At 46.1% G+C, this 13635-nt stretch overlaps 1 protein-coding gene across 3 annotated transcripts in view; it reads right to left on the bottom strand.

Moving 5' to 3' along the window:
• KCNIP2 (potassium voltage-gated channel interacting protein 2) overlaps positions 1-13312 on the bottom strand; it is a 36931-nt gene extending 23619 nt beyond the window's left edge. The window contains exon 1 of one of the 3 annotated variants that reach the window (XM_056805061.1): positions 12970-13312. In XM_056805061.1, coding sequence (XP_056661039.1) covers positions 12970-13042 — 73 coding nt within the window. In that variant the 5' untranslated portion in view covers positions 13043-13312. Of the gene's footprint in view, positions 1-7106; positions 7344-12969 lie in introns of those variants that run through there. The other 2 variants (XM_001369525.4, XM_001369585.5) reach the window with 2 other exon arrangements.
• Between the last annotated feature and the right edge of the window lie 323 nt (positions 13313-13635).

The raw sequence follows: 13635 nt of genomic DNA, 5'->3' as shown, positions 1-13635 counted from the left end.
GTTGGCTACATCTAATTCCATGTGATAAAGTCCTTGTTCTCGAGAAACGAAAAAACCCTAATGGGGCAAAAGCCGCGTACATGAATAGCTATGCAATAAAGGACAGTAAAATGACAGCAATAACATCAACGGATATTTAGGTAGGACTCAAGCATGGCCAGGTCCGGTGTAGGCTGGGTCTTGTTGAGCTTCAGTACACTTCTATGAGGAAGCAAGTGTCAGAGATATGTGGGTGCCCGCTAGGTGGCGCAGTGCCCAGAGCCCAGGACTAGGAGAGTTCAAGCCTGGCCTCAGACATTGAATGTCTGATGTTGGGCTCTTACCTTCATTTTCTTTATCTGAGGAAAATGGGGGTAATAATAACCTCTACCTCCCAGGGTTTTTTATGAGGATCAAATGAGATCACATTTGTCACGTATATTTCAAACCTTAAAGTGCTAGTTATGAAGTTAAGGGGTTAAATGACTTGCCCAAAGTCATATGACCAATTAGCAAGGTAAGTCAATGAGCAGCTAGGTAGCACTGTGGATGGAGCACCAGGAATGGATTCGGGAGGTCCTGGGTTCAAATGTGGGCTCAGACACTTCTTAGTTGCATGACACTGGGCAAGCCACTTAAACCCAATTGCCTAGCCCTTGCAACTCTTCTGTATTAGAACTGATAATAAGGGAGGGCTCAGGCTTACAGATGGGAGGACCTGGGTTCAAATGTGGGTTCAGACACTTCTAAGTTGCATGACCCTGGGCAAGACCCAGTCCTTACTGCTCTTCTGCCTTAGAACCAATACACAGTGTTGGTTCTAAGATGGAAGGATTCTAAGAAGGAGGGTTTATATATTGAAAAAATATTGACATTAAGAAGAGAAGAGTTTTCAGAAAGAAGAAGCAAGCAAGGGAGGGAGGCAGGCAGGGAGGGAGGAAGGAGAAGGTTAAATAAAATCTAATGTGCTATTTGAGCAGGAAGGGATGGATCCCTTTCTCCAGGGAGGGGCCACAAGCTTCATGCAGGAGACAGTGCCAGAGGTAGAAGGAAGAAAAGGCCCACAACAGATGGAGATGAATTGGGAAGGATTTCAAGAATGGGGATGGCATAAGCAAAGCAAAGGTATGAGCAGGGAGAGTGCCAGGATCAGAACGTGGGACACAGCCCATTTGGCTAAAGCAAGCACAGAGTATACATGAAGATGAGTGCTATGAGCCGAAGTCAGAGCCAAATCATAAAGAGTCTTGAATGTTATCAGGGCTTTAACATTTATGCTGCAGACAACAGAGAGTCATTGAGGTAAATATAGTCAGCAGGGTACATTAGGAAGATCCTTGAGCTAACGCGCTACTAGGAGAGATGGAGCTGGGAACAACCATTTCAGCTAGCTAGATAATGCAATATTGATGGGAAGAGATTGAAAGTCTAAATGAGGCTGGTAGCCAGGGTGTAGATAGGTGGGGTCAGATGGAGAAGACAGTAAAGAGGAAGAATGGGTAACTGCTTGGATGTTGGGGGTCAGGGTGAAAGAAGGGTCAAAGACCACTCCAACGTTATCTTGGGTGATACAGAATCAACTATAAACCAGAGAAATAATAAAGGGAGGTACAGGGGATGAGAAGGCAAGAGGATGAGCTTATTTGGGGTGGCCAGTCTGTATCTACTTTGTTACAGAGATTCTCTGATTGGTCATTTCACCATCTGATAGTTCGGTGTTTACATTTTCTTAATTCTCTAAGAAAGGTTTCTTGGAGAAAATTCCAACTTTATACTTACGCGTTGGACACGATAATTGATGGGAATGGCAGGCAAGGAGTGTAGAAAGCCCTGTGAATTGTGGATCTAAATGTGGATGGAGAGAATGGAAGTGGAAAAGCTGGAGAAAGCATAAAGGGCAAGTTGAGTTTTCTCTCTCCTTTGTTGGGAGCCAGTGTGACCTAATGCGAAGCATACTGGCCCTAGATTTAGAAGACTTTGGTGTAAATCTTGTTTCTGATGTTTGCTACAAGTGTGACTTTAGGTAAGTCACTTGACTTCTCTGAATATCCCTTTCCTCACAAGGAGGAAAATGAAAGGAGTGGATTAGCTAGACTCTAATATCTCTTCCAGCTTTAGATCTATGACCATATGTACATTACATTGTATATACTCCCAATTCTTTCTCTTCCAAGAAGAAGGGAAGAGTTGGTGTCCTGGGCCCTTCTCTTATTTCTTTACATTCTCCCTTGGTGATTTCATCCAGTCCCACAGTTTGAATGATAATTATAGATGGATAATTCCTAGATCTGCGTCCCTAGCACCAATCTTTCCTCTGCTCCCCAGATACTTTCAGGATGTTTTCTCTATCATATCTCATTGATTCCTCAAAACTCCAAGGATCTCAAACAAGTCTCATTTCCCCTCTTTCTTTGGATTTCACTATTTCTGACTGTGGTGGTCTGGTGCTGTGAAAAGAAAGATAGGTTTAGATTCAAGACTGGGTTCAAATCCTCACACTGCTCTTTCCTCCCCATTACCTTGGGTAAGTCACTTCCATGTGCCTCAGTTTTCTCTTCTGTAATATAAGGGTCTTAAATTAGATAACCTATGATTTTTTTTTCTGGCTCTAAATTTATGATTTGCTCACTCAGAATGATATCTGGGAATTATCTCTGACAGTTCCATTTCCCTCATTATCATCCCTATGCTAACAATTCCTAGATCTACTTCTCTAGCCTTAACCTGTCTTAATCTCCAGACTGATCTCCAACTGGAAGGTAGATGGCATAGTGCCTAGAGAACTGGACCTGGAGTCCTAATCTGGCCTTATATATACTTACTAGCTGGTAAATCACTTAACCTCCATATTCCTCAGTTTCTTCATCTGTAAAATGGGAATAATAATAGTATCTACTTCCTAAGGGAGCAATTAGATGGCTCAAGTAATAGAGCACTGAGTCTAGAATCCAGGAGACTCATCTTCCTGAGTTCCAATATGCCCTGAGACACTTACTAGTGGTATGACTCTCAGCATGTCACCTAACCCTGTTTGCCTCAGTTTCCTCATCTGAAAATTAAGTGGAGAAGGAAATGGCAAACCACCCTAATATCCTTGCCAAGAAAACCCCAACAACTGAACCACAGCAACATCCCCCAAGGATGCTATGAGGATCAATTGGGATAATATTTGTAGTGTTTAGAATAGTGTCTGCCATGAAGTAGACACTTAAGAAATGCTGTTTCCTTCCTTCCAATTAGAGGTCTCATACTGGATATCCCATAAATGGCTTAAATGTATGTCTAAAACTAAACTCATTATTTTCTCTCAAACCTTCTCCCCTTTTTGAACTTCCCTATTATTGCTGAAAGCACCATCCATCATTTTCCCAGTCACCCAGGCTCCCAACCAAGGTATCAGCCTCAACTGCTCCCTTTATTTCACTCCCCAATATCCAATCTGTTGCCAAGTTCTGTTCATTTTGTCTCCATAACATCTCTAGTACGTGGCCCTTTCTTTTCTCTGACACTGCTTCCACCCTGCAATGGGCCCTTATCACCTCCAGCCTGAACTATTTCAGTAGCCTTTTGATTGGTCTCTCTGCCTCAGTCCTGCCCCTGCCCCAGTCTGTCCTCTGCTCATCTGTCAAATTATGGTTTCCAAAGAACAGATCTAGCCACACCACTCCTCTATTCAAACTCCATTGGCTCCCTGTCACCTCCTGTCTCAAATAGAAAATCTTCTGTTGGCATTCTAAGTCCTTCACAACCTGACTCCATCTTGCCTTTCCACGCTTCCTATATCTCACTCTTTTTTACATATTCCAACACTGGCCTCATTGCTATTTCTTGGACAAGATACTCTGTCTCTAAATCTGGGAATTTTCAATGGTTATTCCTCATGTCCAGAATATTCTCCCTTCTCATCTGTCTCCTAGATGCCTTCACTTCTTTCTTTCTTTTCTTTAAAAACAAAACAAAACAAAACCCCAAACTTTTGTCTTCTGTCTTAAAATCCATACCAAGTATTGATTCCAAGGCAGAAGAGTGGTAAGGGCTAGGCAAATGAGATTAAATGACTTGCTCAGAGTCAATACAGCTAGGAAGTATCTGAGACCAGATTTGAACTAAGGATCTCTGATCTCTAGGCCTGGCACGATCTCACTGCCCCTCCCTGATTCCTTTCAAGTCCCCTGGCTAAAACCCCTTCTACAAGAAGCCTTTTTCTGATGACTCTTAATACTAATGTCTTTCTTTTATTAATTATCTCCAGTTTATTTTGTCTATGTCTTGTTCATACAATAGTTGCTTGAACATTTCCCTCATTAGACTGTGAGATCCTTAAGCTTTTGCTTTTCTTTTTTTCTCCTGCACTTAGTACAGTATCTGACAGAACAGGCACGTAAAATCTAGTCTACTAACTATGTCCAATCACATTTGCCTGGTCCCCCTTCTTGATCAGCTGAGTTTAGTCAATCCATTTCTACTTCCATATCTTTTAGTCTCTTCTACCTTTGCCTACACTTTTCCCCCTTTCTAACATACTCTGGGCCAGCTTCCAGAATAGCATCCTTACACTTCAGCTCTGAGAATCCCACCTTCCTTCTTAAAGACCTTCCATTACTTGGTTATCTCTAGGACAAAGATTAAATTGCTCAGCCTAGCATTCAATGTCCTCTACACTCTGGCTCCCATCCTTCTAGCTTTATCTATCACTACTTCCTACCATGTATTCCAGACAAACTGGACTGCACATATTTCCTCAAATATACCTCAAGCTCCTCTTTGCCTTTGCCCATGATAAATCCCCCAGCTCCTACTTCTCTCTTTGCTGAAATCTCATCTGCCCCTTCAGAGCCCAGCTCAAATTCTATCTCAGTTCTATCTCCTTCATGATTCTTCTCTCATCCCCTCTGCAAGCTGTGACTTCTCCATCTAAGCCTTCAGAACACATTGTCTGTCTCTAATGGTATTGTTCTTAGTCATGGATGCACAGGTCTTTTTTTAAACTAAACATGTTTTTTATTTTTTATTTTAGAATTTCTTGTCTTCTGTCTTAAAATCTATACTACATAGCAGAGTGATAAGAGCTAGGAAATTGAGGTTAAATGACTTGCCCAGGGTCACATAGCTAGCTAGTGTTTGAGGTCAGAATTTAAACCCAGGTCCTCCCAGGCCTGGCTCTCTCTCCACTGAACCACTTAGCTGCTCCTAATACACAAACCTTAATTTCCTTATAAGATTGTCAGCTCCTTGGGGAAACTAATAGCTCTTTACTATCCTTTTCAACAACTACCAGAGAGCCACTCTCATAGTATATCTTCAGGGCCTTTTACTGCTCTAGGGACCCTCAGGCTAATCTTCTCCCTTTGTTAACCATACCTCCTCTCCACATATCCCATGATTCAGCATGGAACTTTAATGGAGGATATTAACCAACCCAAGGAATGAAACCCTACTGGTTGGCAATACAGATAGGATGATGAGGTAAATTTTTTTTGATGGGAATGGAGGGAATAAGGCATTTCCCTTTCTCCTAAAATCTTAGATTTTATTAGAAAGAATACTGGATTTAGGATCAGAAGGCCCAAATTCAAGTCTTGACCCTTCTATTTTCCAACTCTATAAGTTTGGAACTTGTGGCATGCCATAGCCTCACTTTTTAAAATTTATAAAAATGGGTACATTAATATTTCCATTACATATCTCATAGGGTTATGAGATATGTACTTTGTAAGCCTTAAATTACATAGAAATGAGACTTATTATTACTTCTATGTGCTCCATTTCCTACTTTGGGCTCTATCTGGGTTTTTGCCATTGATCTAATTCCACAGGTCTCAAAGTTGGGAACCTAGAAGTCACTCTTGACAAGGGGCGCATGTTGAGGGAGCCCCTCCATGACTTAGATGAGATACTGGATGTTGCTGAGACCTGGGGATGAGAAGTGACTGGGGAGTGGGCAGGACCAGTTTCAGCTGCCTGAAGAACTTTCCCAGCTTTCCTTTCCCTTTGGAGTCAGTCAGAATGAGACTTTGGGCCCTGGAATCTCTGCAGAAGGTCCTTTGCTTTCCCTCTTTCCACCCACCCCTCCCTCTTCGAATAGGGTAAGGCCACCTCAAATCCCAGTTGCTAGACTAGGTTATTAATGACCTTCCTAGATTGGTGGGGCTATTTTGGGAAGTCACGGCCCTGGTGATTGAGAGTTGGCCAAACAGGGCTCCTGCCATCCATCAGCAGCTGACAGGTCTCAGTAAGGGGTGGAGGATGTGCCCCCAAGAGATCTTTAAGCACTCCCCAAATTCCTTGTTGGGGGCCCAGGCAGCAGAGGCTCCAGGTTCTGCCTGGACCAGGTAGGAACAGCTCTTCAGGGTCTCCAAGTTAGGGGAACTCTGACCCCAGGTCACTGCCTGCTCTGAGCTAACCTGGACACTACAAATCCCCATGGTAGAGGCTAGACTACCCCAGTCTTCCCAAGAGAGGCAAAACAGGGATTTTCGGAATTTGTAGTTCCAGGTTGTGGATTAGGACAACAGGAAACCCTGCAGCCCCCCAACCCAACTAGGATCACCCACTGCCCTACGGGAACCCAGGGGCGTGAAACTTAACAAACTACCCAGGATAACCCAACACAAACCTAGTGCCATCCCAGGCAGGACCACACAAGCCAATAGGATCAATAAATATTATGCCACCACACAGCGTCCTGAAAGCTCTAGAATCCCAGCATTACCCAATTTTCACTGGTGCTACACAAGCTACAAACCCCAGGCTATTCAACCCTCACTTCTGCCTCCCCAAACCTCCCCCAACGAATCTGACCCCATACCTCCCCAAATGAATCTGATCCAAATTCTGAAAGAATGCTAGCTGAACTCTCACACACAGAATTCCGATGCCTGGACTAATTCAATCCAAGCCAAGCAACCCTATTAAAATTCAGGGTCACCCACTCAACAAACTCACGGGGAGGGCCACACGAGCCCATCAGATGCTGGGTCTCCAGCCCCACTTCCTGCGCCCTCCCTTCAGCTATTCAGCAGCTGAGACCCCGACTCCTAGAGGCCCCTTTGCCAGGGCTCCTATGGTGTCAACCCCCACCTTTACTCCTTAATCCCAGCAGTGGCCTCTCCCTTCCTTGCTCGCACCTGGCGCCAATGTCCCGGTCACAAACTGGAAGAGAGATCGGGCAGCATGTCCCAGAGGGCTTCGGCAGCTGCGGGGGCACCAGCTCATGCTGCGGTTGCTGCCCCTGACACACCCCATCCCTCAGCCACTGGCCCCCCACAAAAGTGGGTGGCTCTAGCCTCGGAGCCCTCTAGGGAGAAGGAAGGACTGACTGTCAGGAAGAAGGAGCACTGTCTGCAGTAGGGGGAGGGCAGCTCTTTGGGGGAGGCGGAGCCTCTCCCGACAAGTCCTCCCATCCCCCACCCCAATACTTCAAAAAAAAGTTTCTCAGAAATGGCAGGTTTCTGTCTTTCTTCTATGGGAATATATGGAATGTGGCGGCTGGGGGTGGGTGGGTGTGGGAAAGGGGTAGGCAGGGGTGAGAAGTGGGAAGCGCTTTCTTTTCTGTCCTTCCTCCACCTCTTTCTTCCCTGTTTCCGACCCATTAGATATTTTCAGGTTCAGGAGGTCAAGGTTGGGGGGCATCGTTGGCATGGCCAATAAAATTGGGGTGAGGGGGAGGCGGCAGATAATTTGACTGTGCCTGTCACAGTGTCTTTCTCTGATTCTCCCACTCTCTATGTCTCTGTTATTCTCTATGACTCTCTTTCTCTGTCTCCTTCATTTTTTGATTTGCCTCTTAGGGGAAGAAGATTGCAGCTGACGTTTCAAATGTTCTCCAGGGGGCTTCTCCCTTATTCGGAGATTGCCCTGTAGCGCAGAGCTCCCCTTTCCTGCCCCTAACCCTCCTCTCTTCAAGCACACTCCCATCTCCCTCCTCCCTTCCCAAACCCACAACGTTTCAGAAATAAGTTCTTCTGTCCTTCTAGCAGTCCCCCACACTGATCAGCTGAAATATTCTGGGAAAGGCTGGTGATCCAGAGATTTGAAGTGAGTAACTCGCACCCAGGATCCTAGGTTCAGATACAGCTCCACTGTCTTTAAGATCCAAGACTCCTTGCATCTTTTCCTGTCTGGTGCCTGGCCTGTCGGCCACAGGAGGGCGCCCCATCACTGGGAACGAGTGTAATTGCTACAGGGCAAAAACACCCTATCTCTGTAGGACTAGGAGAGACACAGATTTCCCCTCCTTCCCTTTCCCACACGAAGGATGAAAAAAAGTCCCTTTCCCAAGGATCCAGGTGGGGACAGAGAAACATCGAAGACCCAGGAAGGACAAAGAAGCTTCCCACAAAGAGGAGAGGAAATCTTCTAGGGACTCAAGGCAGGGACAAAGAGACAATCTCCCAAGAGAGAGACCTGGGATAGTAGGACAGAAAGACAACTCCAGGGAGCCTTAAACATACATATACAAACAAACACACAGGCACAGACACACACAAACATACCTGGGACAGTAGGTCAGAAAAACTTCTCTAGGGAACTTTGAACACATACACACAGAGACCTGGGACAGTAGGACAGAAAGACAGTTCCAGGGAACCTTGAACATACATACACAAACAAACACATGGACATAGACAAACACAAACAGACCTAGGACAGTAGGATAGAAAGACAACTCTAAGGAATTCTGAACACACACACACACACACACACACAGACAAAACACATAGATCTGAGACAATTGGACAGAAAGACAACTCTAGGGAACTTTGAACACACACAAAGATTTTGGGACAGTAGGAAAGACAATTTCAGGGAACCTCAAACACACATACACAGAAAAACACAGAGACCTGGGACAGTAGGGCAGAAAGACTACTCTAGGGAACTTTGAACACACACTGACTTGGGTCCGTAGGACAGAAAAACAATTACAGGGAACCTCAAACACATCCACATACAAACAGAAAAAATATATAGACATGGGACAGTAGGACAGAAAGACAATTCCAGAGAACATCAAACATATACATACAAAGACAGATATAAACAAAGACACAGAGCCATAGGACAGAAAGGCAACCCTAGGGAACTATGAACACAAGACACACACACACACACACACACACACACACAGACCTGGGATAGTAGAACAGAAAAACAATTCTAGGGAACCTGGAACTCACACATGGACAAAGATACAGAGATTTGGAATAGTAGGACAGAAAGACAACTCCAGTTAATCTTGAACACACACATACCCACAAGCACACAGAGACTTGGGATAGTAGAACAGAAAAACAATTCTAGGGAACCTGGAACTCACACATGGACAAAGATAGAGAGATTTGGAATAGTAGGACAGAAAGACAACTCCAGTTAATCTTGAACACACACATACCCACAAGCACACAGAGACCTGGGACGGTTGGACAGAAGGACAATTCTAGGGAATTTTTTTTTTGTAATTCCTGTGGTTTTTACCTTTATTTTTTCCCCCTTTTCCTTTTATCTAGGGAATCTTGAATACACACAGACACACATAAACACAGAAATTTGGAACAGTAAGAAAGACAATCTGGGGAAACTCAAACACATACACACACACAAATACACACAAACCCACAAAGACCTGGGACAGCAGAATAGAAAAACAACACCAGGAAACTTTGAAAACACATATACACACACACATAGAGACATGAGACTGTAGGATAGAAAGAAAACTCCAGGGAACCTTGAAAACACACAGACAGACACAGACCTGGGACCATAGGACAGAAAGTCAATTCTAGAGAACCTTGAGTGCAAAGACACACCGACATAGACAAACACACAGAAAATTGGAACAGTAGGATGAAAAGACAATCCAGGGAATCTCAAACACACACACACACACACACACACACACACACACACACACACACAGACCTGGGACAGTAGGTCAGAAAAACAACCTTAGGGAACCTTGAACTCACAGAGACAGACAGACAATCACACAAAGACTTGGAACAGTAAGACAGAAAGACAACTCCAGGGAATTCCAAACACAAATATATGTACATAATACACACACACACAAATATAGATATAGACAAAAATACAGAGACCTGGGACAGCAGGACAGAAAAACAACCCTAGGGGATTTTGAATACACACATAGAGATCTGGGACAGTAGGACAGAAAGACAATTCTAAGGAACCCTGGACACACACAGATGCATACAGACACACACACACACACACACACACACACACACACACACACACACACACACACACATAGACCTAGGTCAGAAAGTCACACCTCTCTCTTCTTTCTCTACCCTCCAAATCAATGAGGGAACAAAAAGCCATCCACTACCAGTATAGGTTGAGAGGAACACAAAGCCTCTTCTCAAGGACTCAATCCTAGGACAGAAAGATTTCTACTGCCACCACTATCATTGTCACTACCAACCCTGTCCCAAGACCTTAATAGAGACCAAGCACAGATGGGGATATAAACCCAATTCCCTCAGATCTAGAAGGGGAACCAGAAGTGTTCTGTCAGTGATTCTGCTATCCTTAGTCTACAGCCAAAATTCAGGAGGGTATAGAAAGTCTCTTTCTTTGGGATAAGGATGGGGACAAAGAGAGTATATATATCTGTCTCAGGACCCTCTTCCCAGGATCTAATCTTGGACTAGAAGTCTCTACACCTAGGACTGAGACAGGTTCAGCCATGAACAGATACCTACCCAGAATAGAACCTCCCCATAACTTTTATTAAAAAACAGGACCTTTTGTCTAGTCCTTGACTTCAGATTTCAGCACTACGGACAGCGACAGTTCTGGGATAAGCCAATTCTGATTCCATTCTTCTGCATTTCATTCTCTGCCTTCATTCTTACCCTTTCAGTGACCCTTTATATCTGTGAACTTCCTATTTGACTTCTTGAAGTGTTCCCCTATTGACTAAGTCCTGTTAGACCCACAACAAGACTCAAGGGAAATTGTTTCCATTTTCAAAAGAAACAGACACACACACACACACAAAAATGGAAGCAACTAGCTCAGTATCACCCTTGAATATGTTGTGTCCAAAATATTTAACCCATCTTTTCCCTTGTACGTTATTCCATTTTTATAGGGTGGAGAGGGTAACCTCCTAATGCGATAGTTAATTAATTGAGAAAATAAATTATTAGTGAGGTGGTAATTAAGGCCATCTTCCTCAGTTTTTCCAAGTCCCAGGTCAGAAAGAATAGAAGAGTAGGGCCTGGGATAAAACATTGGGCACCTGGAACCCTGTATATTATTCTGCCTCTTGGGAGACCTGGTCCTATAGGAACTGCAGGGGGAAACTCCAATAGAGACTAGAAAAAATTTGACAGGGTCCTAGAATCAGAGAATCAGTACAGCTAGATCTTCCCATCCCTAGCCCTCTCCATTCCTTTCCAGGGTCCTTTTATGATGCCTCATCTTTGTTTTCACTCACAAAGTTCATGGTTATAGCCATTTTATTACCTTAACCAGTTTTGAACTAAGCTCGTTAAGGTTCCCTTATCCTAGCTTCTGAGATAGATGCATGAACACACAGATATAGACATAATGTAAACATTTAAGAATATTATACATGAATATATCAGCCACACAACATGCATGCATATTTATATACATAGCCGAATGTGTCTTACACTATAGGGATGTAAACATTTAGATGTATACCCTTCTCTCACACAAGTATGCAAGCAGGCATCCCATCCATTCTGGACCTGCTCTTTAAGATGGATAGCAAAGAGAGGGGTGAGGTTTGCTCTATGACCTCAGAGGTCCATTGCCATTCTGAAGTGTATAAATCTATGATTCTATAATACACATAGATGGACCCATTTACTCACACGTGTGTATACATATGTGTATACACATACAAATCTATGTATACACACATGCATGTACAAATCTTCCACAAACATGCACACTTCTTCCCACTTTGGGGGAGACAGGAAGCACAGCTCGCAAGGAAAAACAGTGATTAGGGGAGGAAGATGAGAGGGAAGAGGGAACAGCCACACAAGACACTGTAGCCCTCCCCAACATGGATCCTCTATACCCCAGACCCCGGGACTCTACGAAAGGGAGAAAAGCTCCTCATAAAAGGGCTTGGGGAAGAAGGTTCTTTGGAGTCCAGATTTTTGGTCCCAACAATCTCTAAGTACTTTCACAGATTTGGGAGTTTGAGCAGAAGGTTATATGTGTGATCATAAGGGCAAGAGACTAGAGCAGGAAGACTGAGGATGACTGGGCAAGTGGGTGCCCAGGTCCTTCCCCTACACGCATATGAAATATTTTTGGCCCTGGGAGTGGAGTAGGGCAGAGAAAGGCAGCACCGGCAGGATGCACGCACACACACTCATTCATATTGTCACGTAGTGGCAGGATAACATCTTCTAGCAGACTAGGGACCAGAAGCTAACAAATATTAGAAAAGCTCAGCAGAGCTCAGAACCCACAGAACCAGTCCAACTACACTGTGTGTCACAGACAGGTGAATAGCGGCAAAGTTTTACGTGGAGGTAGCCACGGAGGGTCCTCGTAGACACAATGTGCTCAGGTCTCTGCAATCACATACATTCATCACCCACACCCACACACACACTCTATCACATGGACCTTGCTGTCAGTCACCAGCTGAGGGCACATGGCAACCGGCTCTGGGGAAGCTCCGTCTTCAGTGCCACCAAAGGGGCTAGCTGGCACACAAGCACACACACACAATCACACAAGACACCCAACCCTTTCACACGTGTGCCTGCTCCTGCTGTCTGTCTCCCTTCCGCCCCCACTCCCGTGGGATCTACATAAAAGGACCCGGGGCCCCGGCCCCGCTTCCCCGGGATTTGCGAAGGACTGAGGGAGATGCCAAGGGTCGAGGAGCGTCCTCTGGTCCGGGGTCTGGGGGTCAGAGCTCCGAGCACCCTGCGCCCGCTGGCCCCAGTGGAGCCCTGAGCTCACCCGTGAGCTGATCGTAGGAGCCGTCCAGGTCGCGGGAATCGGACAGACTCTCCTTCCGGGCCTGGCCCCGCATGGCCCCAGGCGCGGCCGTTGCCCCAGCTCCGCCGCCCTCCCCGGCCGCGGAAGGGGCGCCCGGGCCGGGGCAGTCCCGCAGCGCCCCCTGGCGGCGAGAGCGCGCTGGCCGGTCCCGGGTCCGAGGCCGGGGTCTCGGCTGCGGGACGCCCCCTGCTGGTTCCTCGCTCCGGCTCCCGCGCACCCCTCGTCCCGGGAGCTGGGGTCCGAGGCTGTCTGCACTCCTGGAAGAGAGTCAGGCTGCCGGGGAGAGCGGAGTCGGAGCCGGAACCAGAGCCGGAGCCAGAGCAGGAGTCAGCCCGAGCCACCCAACTCCTCCCGCCCCTTCCCCGCGGCTGTCACCGCCGCCTCCTTCCCTCCCTCAGCGCTGCTGGGATTGGTTTCCCCCGTCCTCCCCCACCTTTACAAGACTGCCCGGGGGAGGGGTCCGGGGACCGCCGGGAGGTGGGAGGTCTCTAACGCCCCCGCTCCCTAAATCGTAGCCACTCGAGCCTGGGGGAAAGATGTGTGCCCCACGGAAGGCTCTTCCTCCTTCCCCTCCTCCCCCCAGAAAGCCTTTGGTACCTCCTTCCACCTCGGCAGAGGGGGCCCAGG

Source organism: Monodelphis domestica, chromosome 1, assembly GCF_027887165.1.
Source record: "Monodelphis domestica isolate mMonDom1 chromosome 1, mMonDom1.pri, whole genome shotgun sequence".
In the NCBI taxonomy this organism is placed as follows: Eukaryota; Metazoa; Chordata; class Mammalia; order Didelphimorphia; family Didelphidae; genus Monodelphis; species Monodelphis domestica.
The sequence above is the reverse complement of the archived record's forward strand: the minus strand, read 5'-3'. Positions and strand labels throughout refer to the sequence as shown.